Source organism: Erithacus rubecula (assembly GCF_903797595.1).
Source record: "Erithacus rubecula genome assembly, chromosome: 16".
Lineage (NCBI taxonomy): Eukaryota > Metazoa > Chordata > Aves > Passeriformes > Muscicapidae > Erithacus > Erithacus rubecula.
In genome coordinates this window covers 14,383,245-14,400,219 of record NC_136668.1, presented here as the reverse complement: position 1 = coordinate 14,400,219, position 16,975 = coordinate 14,383,245, and the positions used below count along the sequence as shown (strand labels likewise).

The window sequence follows — 16,975 nt, the reverse complement described above, 5'->3', positions numbered from 1 at the left end:
TTTGGTGCAAGAGCCTTAATGAAAGTGGCTGCAGGAGTAGGGAGGGGAGAGCCTGGCTGAAGGACACACTGTGGGAGGAAGGAGAAGAAAAGGACAAAAGGATGCTGGGTGTGTCCCTTGGCCATGAGCAGATGGCTCCTTGCAGGACCCACATCTCACTGCCTGGCCAGGGGCACTCGGCTCTCCAGAGCCAGCTCAGCCTGCTGGGGTCCTGGGCCACCAGGAGAAGGTGTGTTTGTGGTGGGGAGAGCTACAGGTGCACTTTTGGGAGGTGGGGGTGAGGAGGGGTTTTGGGGAGCTCTGGCACTGCTGAACTGCAGAAGCTGGAGGTCCCTTGATGTGGGGACGTGTTTCTGTCATACTTGTGCCCTCTAGTGGCTCTGTCCTCTCTCTCTGGTCCCTTGGCCACCCTCCCAGTGGCACCACCATGCTGCTGGTCTCATGGCCACCGTCCTGTGGTGGCCAGGGTCAGCCTGTGCTGCTGGCACTGCCTGCCTTGGCATTCTTGGCACTGGGAAAGCTGGGCAAGAAGGGTTTAGCTGAGGTCAGGAAGGCACCTAATGATGCCTTCCCCATGGTCATCTCCTCCAAGCTGGAAGGGAGTGCTGTCCTTGGTTTCAAGATGCTTTGGCAAGGAAGTGTAATTTTTAGATTTGTGGGGAGGAAATGGGTTCCATAACCTTTCCAGAGGCTTGATTCCCCAGCCAAAACTGTTTGGTGAGTGGCCTCAAAATGTATTTTATTCCAGCAAATCAAATCTTGAGATTTCTAACACAAAGTTTCTCATTTTCCACTGCTTGGGGCCATTCTCTACCTTTCTGTTTCCTCTGTGTTTAATCACATGACATCATGAAAAAAAAAAACCAACACAGTTTTTTTCTCATTCTACTGATGTTTCTCTTTTATCTAAAAGAAATAAAACGCTCCTTTGCCTCTGGGCCGTGGCAGGCACCATGTCTCAGCTGTGCTCCTGGGGGACAGGACGCCTGCATGCCCTGAGGCTGCTCCTGCCTCCCGTGTGCTCCTCTCCTTCCCTCTGCCTCCCCTCTGCAGGTTTTTGGACCCCTCCCAGAGCTGTGGCAAGGATGGGAATGGTGCTTTGGTGGAAGAAGCCCACTGTAGGTCCCTGGGGTGGCTGGTGGAGCAAGGTGAGGGTTTGGTGCCATTTCTAGGGGCAGTGGGAGCTCCTGTGTCCCCTGCAGGGACAGGGGGATGGGGATGTCCCCATGCACTTGGCAGCCAGCCCTGCCTGTGCTCCCTCCACTAGCAGGGCATATTTCCTATCTGACAGAGCAGATGCTGGTTAGGAGCTTCCTAAGCAGTTTCTCTTGCTGCTTGGCGAGAGAATTAAATTTTCTTTTGTTGTCAGTTTAGAGGAGAACAAAACCAAATGTCACCTGGAGAAATTCTTGCTGCTGCAGCCCCAGGGAACTGAACGGCTGCCTCAGGACCAGGATTAGCCCATCACTGAGAAAGCCAATGGTCCCTGAGGGGATTAGACAGATGATCGATGGTGGGATTAGTTTGTGTGGTGGCTGCGGTGACAGCAGCGACCCAGAGCAGCAGCTCCACCCTGGCTGTGCTTGCACTGAGCCAACCCCTCCCCAGCCCATCCCTCTGCTCTCTGGGATGGTCCCTGAGTGGTGTCAGCCCAGTGTGGAGGGGCTGCTGCAGCCAGCACTGCCACAGATGTTCTGCATTTTGGATTTCTCCCCCTTCCAGCCTCGTTAGTATTGAAATTAAAAGCAAGTGTTTGTGAATTGGTAGCTGTTCTCCAAGACCCTAATTAGCAAATCTCTTCATCCCCTGGGGCTGCAATCTAATAATCAAAAAAAGAAAACCAAAAAAAACCCCAAAAAACCCAACACCCAAACAAGCCCCAAACCTTGTTTGATGGATCGTGAGTGCTACTGGAACAGTAGGAAATGGCTCTTCCTGCTTAGTATGGTAATTAAACACTTCAATTGCAATTATTTTTGCAATTAGATAAGTCTCTAATTGTTATCATAGGTGGCAGGGGTTTGGGTGTGTGTTTGCCAGTTCTCTGAGCTGGAGCAGAGCGTGGATGCTGCAGGGGATCCAGGCCTGCTCCTGCTGGGTTTGTTTGGGGAACTCGAGCTCTCCCTGTGCTGCTCTGCAGGGACTGGGCTCCTGCTGCTCTGCAAAGCTGCTGAGGAGGCAATTTCTCAATCTGCTCTGGGGGGCTCAGCCCAGGAGTCCCAGAGCTCCTTATCCCAAAGCCACACCAGGGAAGACCAGGAGGGGACCTTGCCTGCCAGGGCATCACCTTGCTGGGGGTGTTTCCTTGCCCACTGGTGCTTTGATGGGATTTAGCTGCGTGCTGGGATGTAGTGAGGCTGCAAAACTCCCCTCTCTCAGCTTTCCTTGCTCTTTGGGAGCTCTTAATTACTGGTGGAAGGGTGAAGCCCACAGAGGTGCCAGTGGCAGATGCTCACACCCGGTGCTGTGGTGGCTCAGGGGATGTTGAGGAATGAGTGGGGTGGGATGTGCTGAGTCAGGGGAGCTCTGCCCTGCTGTGGGTGATGACAGTGGGTGACACTGTGGGCGTGGATGGAGCCTGGGGCTGGTCTGTGCCCACAGCAAGCAGGGGGAGCTCTGAGCCAGCGGTGCTGCTGCTCCTGGGGGATGGCAAGGTGTCCCCTGCTCCATCAGGGACCAGGGAGGGATCATCTGGTTGGTCCCACAGGGCGAGATGTGCTCCAGGGGGTGCCAGCCTTGCCCAGGGAAAGCTGTGCCTGTGTCTTGGGTGTTTGTGTTGTGTGTTCAGGTTCTGTCCCAGCAGAGAGGATGAGACAGCATGGTGGAACAGGGCAGGGAGGCTCTTCCCAGGACAAAGCACACCCACAGAAATCAAGTATCTCAAGTTGCTTTTGTCTTAAATAGATTTTTATACCACTGATGATTTCTGCACAGGTTCAGGGCAGAAACCTCCTCTTTTGGGAGCCTGAGTGTTGAGATGCTGGGGAGGGCAAACCCTGGCTGCTCAGTGCCTCCCCATGGCCCAGCAGGCTCCAGGGCATCTCTTGGCCTTGCAGGAGGGCTGGGACAGGTGGTGTGCTGTAAGGACAGTCCCAGGGATGGCACACAGCCTTGCCCCACCATGGATTCTGAGGGACTGGGATGTCCTGTGCATGGACATCCAGCACTCATGGCTGCCAACATCCACCACCCTGAGCCCTCCTGCCACATCACCCCATCTACCAGGCCTTTGTCCCCTCTGAGGGGTGAACACATCCCTAGAACACCAGGGAAGGTGCCCACCAGTGCCTGTGCTGCCTTTCTCCATCCACAGCAGCCCCTCCACCCCGTGTCCTTGCAGCCTGACCCACTGCCATGGGTCTGGAGAGGGCACTGCCATCCCATCCCTGCCCTGCCAAGGGCATGCACTGCCTCCTGATCCAGCTCCTCAGGCTTCTCTTCCTGCTGGTGTGGGGCTTGATGCTGAAAGTGTCACTGCCCAGACAGGACAGGGGAGATGTTGTTCTGCAGCTCCTCCAAGGGCTCTTCTGACACACAGAGCTTCTTCTCCTGGGAAAACACCTGGGTGGGCAGAGGCCTCTCCAGCAGTGTTTGGGGATGGAGTGAATGCCACATGCCAGAGCAGGGATCCTGCAGGGGACACAGAGGGTGATCAATGGCTTTACATGGTACAGATGAGTCCATTTTCCCCCCTCCCCTGCTCCCCAGTGTCAGGGGGCTGCATTCAGCACCTGCTGTGATTGGGAGGGACCGTGGTGTGATGCTGTGAGGATGCTCTTGGCATCCTCAGCTAAATGCTGAGTGCTGACATTTGGGCAGAGCTGAGCAGGCTTGCATCACCCCAAGACTCATCACCCAACTCCCCCTCTGAGCAATATCACTTTGCTTTGTGGCTTTCTCTGCCTGTTTTTCCTGTCCCCCCAACAAGCAGCAGTAGGGCTGAATTGTCAGAGTCATAACCTGACACAAGTTGATGTCCTGGAGCTGGCAGTGCTCTGCCCCCAGGTGCTGCTGCTCCCATGGCTTCTCCCTGCTGTAGGTCAGAGAATTTTTTGGTCAGGAACTCTTTGGTTGGGTGTCCTGTAGAAGGTGGCATTTCCTGTCCCCACCCCCATGGTGCAGAGAGGAAATCTGTGGTCTTACCAGGACCTCAGATCTCCTGCAAACCTCTTCCCCAGACCTCAGCTTCATTCTGCTGATTAGATCAGCATCCTCTCAGGGGATTGCTGGCATTTTGACTTTACCTCACAGAACTACATGTGTCTTAGAACATGTCTTAGATGGAAAGCATGAAGCAGAAGAGCTGGAATTGGTGCCCTCTCCACCTCTGCTGCTGGGCAGTGACAGCAGCAGAGATGACTCTGCCTTGTCTGCACTGCCAGGGGGGTGAGCACTGTGCCTGCCCTGGGGACCTTCACTTTGTGCTTTGTGTTTTCCAGACTGGAGGGCTCACTCTGCTCCTCCTGCAGGGCAACAGTGATGCCTCCCCAAAGAACAGCACCTGCAGCCTCCAATCCTCTGGTTCTTCTGCTGATGGGCAATGGCATTTCCAAGGTGATTCACAGGGAGCACCTCTGACAAGTGCAGGTTTATGCTGCACCCCAGGGCAGGGGGTCCCTGTTCTCCAGCTCTCTCCCAGCTGTGTGTGTGGACAGACAGCACCAGCTCCTGTTATTTCTGTGACCTTGGCTAAGGTTAGAAATGCTCAGGGTGCAGCAGGGACAAAGTGTGCCCAGCTTCCAGCACGTGGGTGACTGTATTCTCCCCTCAAGGCACAGTCAATATGGAGAGCCCAGGTTATCAGCATGCAGCACTGGAGGGGGAGCATGGGGAGGTCAGAGTGACCTTGCCTGACTTTTTCTGAGAAGGGCTGCACAAAGTGGGCTCTCTGGAGCTGAGAGACATCCCCATGCATGGCAGTCGTGGCCTCCAGCCCAGCACCACTTGGAGAGAGCAGCAATGCCTGGTGCAGCATCAGCTCTTCACCTCGGGAGCCCTGCCAGCATCTCCGCCAAAGCTGCTGGCAATTTGTGTGGATGTAGGCTTGCATGAAAATGAACTGTGCTGGGAATTCATGGTCTGAATGCAGCTGCCTCTGCAGTGCACAAGGGACAGGAAGGATGCAGCCTTTTCCTGGGCATCCCAGGTTGCTTCTATAATCCCAAAACTCCTGTGCCTCTCCCCTGGCTGTGGGACTTGGTTGGAGGGCAACCAGTGATGGATAAAGGAGTGAGGATGCATCTCTGATGGGATCACCCTTTGCACCAGGCACCATCAGGAAGGGATGCCTGCACCAGGAAAAATGCAGTGGATGCCAGAGCAGGGAGAGCTGCCTCCTCATTCATTTTCACTCAGTGACCCTGGCCTTGTACTCACCCTGCAGCTCTCACCTCTGCTGTCAAGTTTCACGCTGAGGAAAGCTGAGTGTTGTCCTTTCAACCTCACACACAGGATTTTGGAAGAGGGCAGCCAGGAGGTGAAGGCTGGGAGATGTGGGTTCTTGGAGAGCAGGCTGGCTGAGGCTCACAGAAAAGCTCCAGTGCTGGAAAGGTTAAATTGCACATGAAGATGGAAAAAAGAGAAAAAGAACAGACCAGTCTGTCAGTGCCAGCCTGGTTGAGCCTGGCTTTGCTCTGGAGCACCAGAGTGTCTGCCTGAGGCTGGCAGCTGGGGCAGGCATGTTGTGACCAGGACAGTGACCCTTCCCAATGGGAACTGGCTTCTCCTCTCCCATATATTGTGGCCATGGTCCTGTCCCAAGCTGCCTTAAGCACAGAAGACATACAAGAATGTGATCCACAGCAACTCACTCAACTCCAGCATTTTCCTCCCTGCTGTTAGTGCTGAATGCTTGCTCTCGTGGGATTTTAATCTCTCTGAACATCAGGGTCTGGTCTCAGAGCCTACAGCCATGAGCATGCCAAGCACCAGGTCTCTTCAGAGCCCTGTCCCATGCACTGAGGCAGATTCCTGATGTCCTTTAGTTTCCTTTACTCGTTTTCTGTGAGTTGCTTTCCCCTCTGATGCCTGGTGGAGGAATGGGAGCAGCTGCCTTCCCCTTGCATCTCTGCTTGACCCTGTGCTCTCTGCCCTACCTGGTCCTCACTCATGGGGATGCTCTCCAGCCCCCAGCTACTGTGGAGGTCTCGTGGATTTAGATTCCCTGCCCTGCTCCTGACTGAGACTGAGTGACCCCTGAGACTGGCTGCAACTCTCCAGTATTTCCACTCTTGTTTGTTGGTCTTTTCCCTATGCCTCATAACTGAAAAGAACATTGTTATTAAAGGCAACGGTTCAAAATTCTGCTTTCCCTTGAATGATCCCATGGAGCTTCTCTGAGCTTTGGGTGTTCTTATCTGGGGGGTTAGGAGTTTTTGGAATGATTTATGTTGGTCTTTTCCTGTTAGCATGTTCAGGGCAGATGACTTGGAAGACTCTGCAGAGAGGAACCAGCTTGGTTTGTCCTGGGGGTGGAATTGGCTTCCAGGTTTTTGGTGAACAGGTAAATCCTGTGCTCACCTATCATGTTTGATATTAGTTGATCCTGATCATCTGCCAATGGCAGATCTTTATGTATCTGACTATGGAAAAAAGGGCAGGGGCCACATATGATCATTGGTGCATCGCTGCTGTGAGTTGAGAGGGCTGTGAAGAGGAGAGAAAGTAACAGCAAGTGCTCAAGCAACTCTTATCTGATTGTGAATGGAAACCACTGTGGTGATGCTGTGTAGGATGTGGGGGAGATCTCTGGATTTAGAAAGGTCAAGAAATATCCCCTTGCTTGAGTGTTCTCTCTGGGGAACCAGGGAAGAATTTTTTTCTACCTGGAAAAGCTAGGAGGGTGATAGCCAGGAAATCGGTGACCTGCCCTCTGCCTGAGGAATAGAAACCCATTTTTCTTCCCTTTTTATCTCCCTCCAAGTCATTATTGTCCCTTTGTGGTAAGGCAGCATTTTGAGAAGACATTGACATTTATATTCTCTTCTCTCTTGGCTGTGCAGGGAAATCCTGACAGCCTGTTCCCCACTGCCAGCTCTCCTAGTTCAGCTGCAGAGCCTCAGTGCATGGTTTGCCCAGGGCTGCACTTCTGTGTGAGTGAACAGGATAGCCCTCTTTGTCTCTGCATGTTTGCAGAAACACCCCCACCACCTTAGACACGTTTTCCATATGTTTTAATTTACAACCTACAATTTACCAAATGATATAACTTTAGGCTCTTCATTAATTCTTTGGAAACCAAAAAAGGCAGCCCCAGGACCTGCATCCTTGTATTTGTTCACATTAATCCATCCCTTTGTATCTCTTTTTCTGCCCCCCTCCCTTGGGTAAAGTCACATTCGTGTCCTGGGGGAGGCACAATGCTGGCTCAGCGTTTTGGATGACTCTGAACTTTGGTTCACCTCCCTGAGTTCTCCTTTTTGGTGGCTTAAGACTGTTTCTGGGGCAGGATCAAGGGCACGTGCTGCAGGAACACACGAGCGCGACTTCTTTGCTGGCACGCGGGGAACAGGGAATCAAAGGACTCCTTATCTATGGATGGAAAGTTTCTGGGCTGCTTATCAGGCACTGCTCAGAGGTTAGATTAGTCTCAGGAGCAGCAGATTGACAGCCTGCCTCTCCATTCTCCTTGTGCTCGGCTGAGTGAACACCTTGGAGCGAGGCAGTGAGAGGGTGGCACAGCTCCAGGGGGATGTGGGTGCCCAGGGAGGGGGCTGGGGAGACAGCCTGGCACAGAACTCACCCACTTTGCTCCCATCCTGCTCCCTCAGCACACCCCTTGGTGGGACTGGCCCTTGTGACATGCTTGGGATGACCCTGAGGGAATTTTTGGCTCTAACTTTACATGGGTATTTGTATTTCTAAAAACATCTGCCGACCTAATTTGGGCGACTCCTGCCCCTTTCCAGAGATGGGAATGAAACTTGCTGTTGGCTGAATTCACTGCTGATGCAAAGTGATGGCTGAAATGCTGAGGGTGGGCAGCTTGGACAGGAAGGGAAGTGGCTGAGCTGCTCTGCAGGGAGCTGGAGCCCAGATCTTGGCTCCTGCAGGGACTCTCAGCCTGGCTGCAGGTGCTCTGACTGTGCCCCAGGACTAATTCCCATTTTCCCCTCTGTGATGGACAGTCACCTTTCCTGGCCCCTGAGCTCTGCTGTGTGTCCAGAATTTTCTGTCTGCTCCTCACTGGGACATGGCTGATTTTGGGGAGCAGCCCCAGCTAACAGCTTCACACTGTTCTGTACAGCAAATTCTGATGGCAGCTGTCCCCATCACCCAGCAAAGCCAGGGAACATTTTGTGCTCCCTGTGGACAGTAGCAATTCTAGCAGAGGAATTACATGTGGGAAGCTGGAGTACCTGGAGCTGTGCTGCCAGCATGGGGGGGATGCAAGCTGGGCTCCTGTGAGTCGTGATGAATTTCTAAGTGCCTGAATTTAGGAGTTGTCTGGGCAAGGATCTCCTGCTGGGGCATCATTTATTGCTTAAAAGTCCATGGGCAATGTGGGGTCCCCACTTCTGCTTTCCTCTCTAGGGACAGACCAACCCCCAAAGCCCCGAGTGTAGGAAGGCTCTTACCTCTTGAGGGCTCCATCACTGAGCAGGGTCCCCTTCTCATTCCTCACCTCCAGTTTCAAGGGTTTCCCCTCCTGCCTGTCCTGGCCCTGCCTGCCCCTGGGCTGGGCCTTCTGGAGGGAGGGCAGGTGGGAGTTCCTGGGGCGTCCCGTCCTCCAGCAGTGCAGCAGGTGCTGGTATGCCAGTCGGAAATCCCTGTTGAATGTCCCGTAGAGGATGGGGTTCAGGGCTGAGTTGGCATAGCCCAGCCAGAGAACAATGGACATGAGGGTGCCTTTGACCCCGCTGTCCCCCCATACCCCGCGGTAGGTGAAGACGGTGAAATAGGGGAACCAGCACACGATGAACGCTCCCAGCACCACTGCCAGCGTCACGGTGGCCTTGTGCTCCTTCACCATGGGTGACATGGGCGAGTTGCCCCACGTGTGGTTTATCCTCTTGGCCTGCTCCCTCGCTATCTTGAGTATCCTATAGTAGGTGATGCACATGATGAGCAAAGGGCTGTAGAAGGTGAGCAGGGCGACCACCAGCCCGTACACAGGGTTCACGGCCAGCAAGCACTCGGTGCTGCAGGTGGGCTCTGTGTTTTGCACCGCTGTCCCATTGGTGTTCCAGCCCAGGTGGATGGGGAGGAAGGAGACCATCAGTGAAACGGCCCAAATAACAACCAAACCCACGGCCACCCGGGAGGGAGTGACCACCTGGCAGTAGCGCAGCGGCGTGGTGACGGCAAAGTAGCGGTCCAGGCTGATCATGAACAGGTTGAGGATGGAGGCCGTGCACAGCATGACGTCCAGGCTGGTGTAGATGTTGCACAAAATGCTGCCAAAGGGCCACTCCCTGGAGAGTTCGTAGTAAGCAGAGAATGGCAGCACCAGCAGGCCCAGCAGCAGGTCTGTGATGGCCAAGGAGACGATGAAGCAGTTTGTCAGGCTCCGGAGCCGGCGGTCCAGGGTGACGGCCAGGCACACGATGATGTTACCACAGAGAGTGACCACGATGAGGATCACAAGGAAGAACCCAACCACCAGCTGCAGGTGAGAGTCCATAGCTTTCTGAGAGCTTGTGTGGTTGTAACATGGATCCATGGTGTCACTGCAAGGATGGGGCAGTTCTGCTCTCATCAGCTCCAAAGCTGCTTGGAGTGAGCCTGCACCAGGCAGGCCTAGAGCCTTTCCCAAAGTGACCCCTGCTCTACAGTGACCTTGGAGAACATTGCAGAGTCACTTTAAATGTTCAGCCTTGTGTGCTGGGAATGACATGGTCTAGGAAAGATGTGGCTCTGCAACTCATTTGTGCCTGTTGGTCCCCTCTGGGAGCTCAGTGCTGGAGCTGGTGCCCTGTGGCAGCTGCTGGAGGATCTCAAATGCTTCTTTTCATTTCTTGCCCTCTCCTTTCCTCGAGTGACCACTGGGCCAGGTCCTGTGGGCTCTCATGCCCTCTGCATGTTTTTGATGACAGTGGTCAGCAGTGCTCCAGCAGGGACAGAGCTTTGCCACCTCCCAAGGACAACCTACAGAACAAAGTGTCTGGTCAGGCTCTGACCAGAGAAGCTGTGGCTGCCCCATCCTTGGAAGTGTCCAAGACCAGGCTGGATAAGGCTCTGAGCAACCTGGTCTAGTAGAGGGTGTCCCTGCCTTTGGCAGAGGAGTGGAATGAAATCTGTAAGATCCCTTCCAACCCAAGCCATTCAGTGATTCTATAAGAGCAGCAAGTCAGAGCTGCAGTGAGCATAAACCCTTTGAGCTACCCCACAAACCACTCCAGAAATGGGGTATCTGTACCTCCCTGGCTGCTCCAGCCCACTTAAACCCAAATTGGAAAGTCCTTTGGCACCTGTGTACCAGCTGGGCTCTCCCAGCCCTAGGGGTGCCCATGCAATGTAGGGATGTTGAGAGAAAGGCAGGGATTTTAAAATTGTCACGTTCCAATAGGCTTACAATAAAAGTGAAAATGAAGAAGATATGAGGAAACAATTTCCCTGAAAAAGCAGTCCTTATGCAATCCAGCAAAATTAGTCACGACTACCTAATTTCTGAATCTTGGCTGTGGCTGCCAATCTCATTAAACTTTGCCCTTGTATCTGTGCTGTGCAGCAGCCCAGTGCCTAGGGTTGGTCCCTGCCATCACAAATCACAGCAGCTCCTGTAGCCTGTATGGGAAATCCCCACTCTGCTCTGGGTCCTGGGAGGAAGAAGAATATCCCTTACAGACTTACTTTTTCTGGCTGTTTTCTGTCTGGATACGAATAACAATAGTCACATTTTGCAAGGGAAGGAACAACAGACCAAGCCACTCTAACTTATAAATGAGCTGCTGATTAAGGTGATCTCCAAGACCCTGCCACTACTAGATTCAAAGGGGACTTGAGTCCTTGACTGGAAGCAATATTCATGTTGGGAAGATACCTAAAGGGGAATTGAGGCAGTGCAGGGACAAGAAAAAGGGCTGAGGAGCTGGACTGACTTGCTGACCCTCATGGATCTGCCTGTGTCCAAGCTGTGTCTCCCACCAGGAGCTTACAGATGAGATGAGGGGTCTCCCCATCCTCCTCAATGTGCTGGTGTGGGAGAGCTGTGCTGGTCCCTGTGGGTGTTGCATGACCCAGCTCTGTACTCCATGGAGCAACAGTAAAACCTCCCCAGTGGTGCCCAGAGCACAACAGGCTGCAGAGATGGAGCAATCAGAAAAAACTCCAGGAAAGGATAAGGCCCAGCCTTGTCAGAGGACAAAGGTGAGATTTTAAAGTTAAAACCCCCCTGCAACAACAAGATAACACTGTGGTGCAGGTTGAAATACTCTTTAGATGATTTATGTCTTTGATTCAAGTCTAAAGGCATGGGGGCCACGGGGGGGAATCTACCAGGGAGAATGCATGAATAAAAACCCACTGTTTGAAAGGAGCCATACAGGAGAGAGATTGGGACTGGGCCACTGAGATTAGAGGTGATTCCCACTGCTGCTTCTAAAGGCGTGGAAAGCAAACAACAAGCCATGAACCAGCCCATGGGGAGCCTTTTGCTGAGCAGAGCAAACTCATTGCCAGACAGGAAGCCCTCTGAGTTTGGGTGCTGGGATTGAGGCTGTTGGGAGAGGGATGTGATGCTTTCAGCCATGGCAGCAGCATGTGGAGCAGTTCCTCACCTCCAGCTGCAGCACAGGCTCTTGCCATGGAAAGCTCTTTGTTCACTCACAAAGGGAGTGTGGAACAAGCTGAGCGCTGCCTGCCCACTGACGGCAGCGAGGAGAACAGGTTGTTCCCACAGAAGGGTATTTCCAAGTGAAAGGGATGTGTTTTCACTGCTCCCAACATGTGGAAATGGCAGATTAAATTATAGGGGGAGTAGCACACTTAGAAAATGCTGTGGGTGGATGGCAGCCTCCTACGTGGCTGCTTCACCACACACCAACAACCTGCTCCTGCCTCTGGCTCTTGCAGCTCACAGGGGCTCTGCTGGTGGGACCCAGCTCTGGGCACATTGGCCCATTTGGTTCCTGCCACAGTGCCAGGGCAGCTCCTGGTGCTCCTGGTGCTCTTGCCCTGCACTGCAGACACGCCCAGAAGGAGTTTAGCTTCTTATTGCTTTTTCAGATTAGCTCAGGGCAAGGAATGGCCATTTGCAGGGGGATAGAGGTGCTCCCATCCCTGCAAAGGAGCTCAGGTAGTGCTGGGGGCTCTGTAGCTCACTGTGTGCCTGCAAACCCTTGAGATGTTCCCCCATGGAATGGGGCAGGATCTGCCTCCTGTCAGCTTGGACGTGTGATGCTGCAGCCCTAACTGTGGTGGAGGTGCAGGAGACTTTCCTGTATCCCTCAGCCAGATTATCTCATGGAAACACTCCCCCAGGAGAGCACAGCCTCTGGACATGGCTTTGCAGGGAGAGCAGGCTGGGGGGCTGGCATAGAGGGGGGCTGTCAGCTCACTGCCCTCAGGACACAGACCCCAGCTCAGAGCTCTCCCCTGGAGCACTGGCTCTCTGTGACTCCACAAGTGCCCCTGGCTTTCTGCCCAGGTCACTCACAGCCACCTTCAATGCCTGTGTCCTCTGCTCCCGTGGTGTTTTGGCAGAGTGAGTTGATTTCCTCCTCGAGGTATGAGTGGAGCAGCTGTTTCCCATGGCAGTCTTTCCAGCAACAGCCAGAATAAATGATACCTTTCCAGCCCTGTCTCACCAGGCAGCTTTTACATTTACCTGATTATCCTCATTATCACAGCCTGGACCTGCTCCTGGTTCAAACCCTCCTGACCTTGAAGGAACCAGAGCAGGGCACTGCTTCTGGGTCATCTTTCTCATGCCTTTTCCAGTGGTGTTCTGATTGACACTATCTCTGCTGTGAAGATTTGTCAGGTTGCATTTGTTGTTGCACTCATCCTGGGGTTCTCTAAAAGTCAGATATTTTTCCTATGGTGTTTTCAGCTGCTTAGAGAAGCAATTTTTGCTTTTAGCATGTGAGCTTGTGCCAGGCTGGTGTGTTTCTGCTAATCTTCAGCTCCTCTGGTTTTTTTTTTTTTTTTATTCTAGTACTTAGTCCCTTAGTACTGTGCAGAACTTTTCCCAAGTTTCTCACCAGTGCATTTCTCTTAAAGAAATCCTAATTTTCTGAGCCAAGATCACTAGTGAAAACCATTAAATAGAATTTACCTCTAGGCTGATCTTTAAGGAACTCTGTTAATAGCCTTTTCTGGTGCATTAATGATCCTTCTGCTGTAATATCCTATCGTCTCCCCATTATCCTTTTCACAATTCTCATAGTAATTTCTGCTTTTTCTTGCCTGAACAGATATTTTCTGCTCTGTTGCAGTCTCACGTTACATTTGATCTGCTGCGTTCCCCTTTAAAATGGCATTTATGTCCTCTGGGGAGGAGGCTGTGATTTATTCAGGGGAAATTTCTGTTGCATTTTACCTTTTTATTCCTCCTCCCCATCTCTCAGCATCCTTTCCTCCAACATGATTGATTCCAGCCCTCGGTGCACTTTTGCAATAAGATTAATGGGATGCAGTGCCGGCTCCGGCAGGGAATGCACTGGCTGCTCTCCTTCCTGTGCTTCTACTTTGGCACAACAGGTTTGTTTTGAACCTGTTAAAAGCCTGGGTACAAGGGCACCATGAGCAGACACATGGGCAGAGAGGAGTGCTCAGGAGGAGCCTGCATGTGGCTGCCTCTCTTTGGGAAGCATTTCCCACTTCTGGGAAGGACAGGGGTGGGTGGAGGCTCAGGAAAAGTGCCACATGGAGCCTTTTACCCCTATCCTAGGGACAGGAGGGGAGTGCCCTTGCAGACCTGGAATGTTCCTCTGCCTCCCATGACAGCTTCTTTCTGAGAAAAGTGCTTTGCACTTAGGAGCAAAGTGCATTCCTGGCCATGCCGAGCTCACAGCAGAGCATCATGGCTTTTTCTAAAATTACATTCAACTGCTTCTCGAGATTGAACATCTGGGCATGCTGGGAGAGATATTTCAGCCAAGAGATGGGCAGCAGTGTGGGGGTTTCTTTGAGGTTTGATGGTGGGAATTGCCAAATTCCCAAGCTGGGAATGGGCTTCTTGATCCCCCTGCCAGGCCCATAAGCTTGATTCACAATGGGACAAGAGCAGATTTGTCAGAGGTAGGACTGGAAGGCAACTTGAGAGAGGACAAATATGAGGGAACACTGGTGTCCTGCCTGGCTGCATTCCCAGATGCTTCTGTCCCGGTTCTTTGGGCTTCTCCAGAGCTTGGTGCTCTCTCTGCCCTACCCCAGTGTGATGTCTGATACAAAGCAGCAATTATTGCCTATTGAGAGGCTGGGGGAGGCAGGATAAAATTCCCATCACTGCCATCAGCCCTCCATCATGCTTCCCCAGGAGAAAAGGGTAAGAAGCTGTTCAGGACCTGAAATCAGAAAATGTGGAGAGGAATGTGGGAAAGTGGAACCCAGCAGAGCAGTCATCATTTTGAAAGTTTGCTCAGCAGACAGTGTCCAAGAAAGATGAAACTGAAAACGAAGGTGTCGGGCTCATGGGTGTGCTCAGAGCTGCCTGAGTTTCTGGGATTCAGCCTCCTGCTGGAGCCGATTTTGGACAGGGACAGCGAGCACTGTGCACCCCTGGGGACTGCCCACCCTTCCTGTGCATTCCTACAGCCCAGCCCGGGGTATCCTGCCCCAGGGGTCTGACCATGCCCTGGGATGTGCAGGGCTGGATGGAAGGGCTGCAGTGCTCACAGAAAAGGCTCGGGGAGGGCAGTGCGAGAAGTCAGCAGCAACCCCCGTGGGGAGGCTGTCAGGAGAGATGCTGCACAGCACACAGATGTGCGGGGCTCTGCCCCGTGTCCTTCATCTGACCCTGATGTTCTCGGATCCAGCTGTCCCCACCAGCAACAGCCAAAAAAAGTCCCCAAACTGGCCTCCACTGCAGCCACCACAGGATGCTGATGGCACCAGCGTCTGACGAGTGACACCCTCTAGCTCTGACCCAGCTGGCCCATGGCAGGATCCCACCCAGCAGGAGCCACCAACCCTTCTGAACCTCACTTAAAAAGTATTTTACCGGCGTACCAACTCGGCAAGAAGTAAGGCAAAGGCTTTACCTGGGAAAGGTGCTGCTGCTTTCGCCCAGCTCCCGAGCGTGTGGCAGACTCCAGTGGCTGCACTGGCTCCAACTTTCCCCGGCGTGTGGCTCAGTTGCGAAGGCAGGAGCGTGTGCTGCGAGCCGCGGCTGCCTCGCTCCCTCCGCTCCCTCCTCTCCTCCTCCCTCCCTCCTCTGGAACCAACCTCCCTCCCTGCTCTCGTACCAATATCCAGGCAGCGGTGACTGCAACATGAGTCAGACCTCAAGTGGGTGGGATCAGGGCTGTGAACTCAGACACCGAGGTTATCATCCGGCAAATTTGAAATGCTGAAAGTGAGCGCGGCTCCGAGCGCATGGCGTGTCGGGCTCTGCCGAGCCGTGCCTGGCACAGACAGGGGGTGGGATGCCTGCTGCCTCCCGCTGCTGCTTTTTTAAATGATACCATCACCTTCCTCACTCACATGAAGTTTTGGGGCTGTTGGTTTGCCATGTGCTAAGGTTCCTTCGCTCCCTCCCGGCTCTATTCTGCAGGCACATACTTGCCTGCTGTTGGGAGCCCTGATGCTGTCACTCATTCACTCTTTCCCAATTTTTGGCTTTGCAATCCATGTGAGCCCCCTGAGAGCAAGCATGGCTGATCCTGGAGTGGGATATCAGAGGTGGCTCAGGGAGGATGGTGACTCTTGTTTTGAACTGGGGACAGATAAGGACGAAGGGTGAGGTGGCTGTAAAGTGGGTGGAGGAGGCTGGAGCCCAGCCAGCGTTGGGTGCAGATGTGCTCCTTGTGCGAGTGGACGTGGCAGGAAAAGCCTCCAAGTTTCATCTTTCCCTTAAGGCTGCACTCACCTCTCCTGAAAGTTGTCTGCTTTGCGTGAGCTGGCAGGGAGGAACCACACGAAATGACAAACAGGCAGTGACAGCCTTTCATGTCTCTCAAATCTTTCATCTGCGGGTCTCAAAGCGCTGTGCAAATATCAGCTGCTGGGCCAGCTGTGCAAGGACCTGTTTCCCCTTTTAGCTCTTCCTCCTGAGCAGAGCAGAGCCCGGGCTGGAAGCAGAACTCCAGCGAAGCTTGGCCACCCCCTGACTCTTCTGGGAGCACAGGGAGCAATGCCCTGGGAAGGAGGTGCTTCAGTCGCACCAGCTGCTTCCAAGTTCCCCATGCAAATAGCCAAGGATGGACATATCACAGTCTGGATATGGCCCTGGGCACACTCCCTGCTGCTCCCCTGCTGGGCTGAGCTCCCCCAGTGCCCTGCACTGGGAATGGAGAGCACATCCCAGCCTCCCTCTCTGCCAAACGGGGATACCGGCGGCACTGGCACACAGACCAGCATGCCTTTGATCTGTTTATCTCTGCAGACCAAAGCACAAATCTGTCTTTAATAAGCTTATGATCTGCTGGAACCAGAGAGTTTTCCTGCTGATCAGCATCCCTGTGATGTGTCTGGGGTAGCTGAGCCGTGGACTGGCTGCCAGATGCTTCTCTAGTGGCTGGGGTGTGCAGAGTGTGGATGCAGAGGGATCCCTCCTCACAAACATGATTCAAATCTGCTCAGGAATGTCTGTGTCAGCCAAAGTCACTGGGGTGTTGATTTATTACAGGGGCCCTCACTTGGCTCTGCTCTACGAGGGATCTTTCATCAGGAAGTCTCAGGATGGGAAGTGCCATCTAGGGACAAAGTGTTCTGGTTATTAGGGCAGGATTCCCTCTCCAGCCCCCTTGAACTAATTTCTCTCAATAAAAGGCCCCTGCTGTCCATGGGGCAGGCTCTGAGTTCAGCATGTTCTATCTTCCCAAAGCCTCTGGAGAAATCTGAGGGTGCATTTTGGGATGAAGTGTTGGAGCAG

At 53.3% G+C, this 16,975-nt stretch overlaps 1 protein-coding gene across 2 annotated transcripts; it reads right to left on the bottom strand.

Moving 5' to 3' along the window:
• Positions 1-2,487: 2,487 nt before the first annotated feature.
• Positions 2,488-15,346, bottom strand: HRH2 (histamine receptor H2). Of its 2 annotated transcripts, XR_013776165.1 has the most exons (4): positions 15,144-15,346; positions 8,577-10,086; positions 5,377-5,542; positions 2,488-3,630 (listed from the first exon to the last, which is right to left on the bottom strand). XR_013776165.1 is itself a non-coding variant. In XM_079320238.1 (3 exons), exons 2-3 carry the CDS (start codon positions 9,695-9,697, stop codon positions 5,524-5,526), a joined length of 1,140 nt encoding a protein of 379 aa, XP_079176364.1. In that variant the 5' UTR covers positions 9,698-10,086; positions 15,144-15,325; the 3' UTR covers positions 5,223-5,523. The 2 variants fall into 2 exon arrangements, 1 of the variants encoding a protein (XP_079176364.1); XM_079320238.1 differs by lacking the exon at positions 2,488-3,630 and having other exon boundaries at positions 5,223-5,542; positions 15,144-15,325.
• Between the last annotated feature and the right edge of the window lie 1,629 nt (positions 15,347-16,975).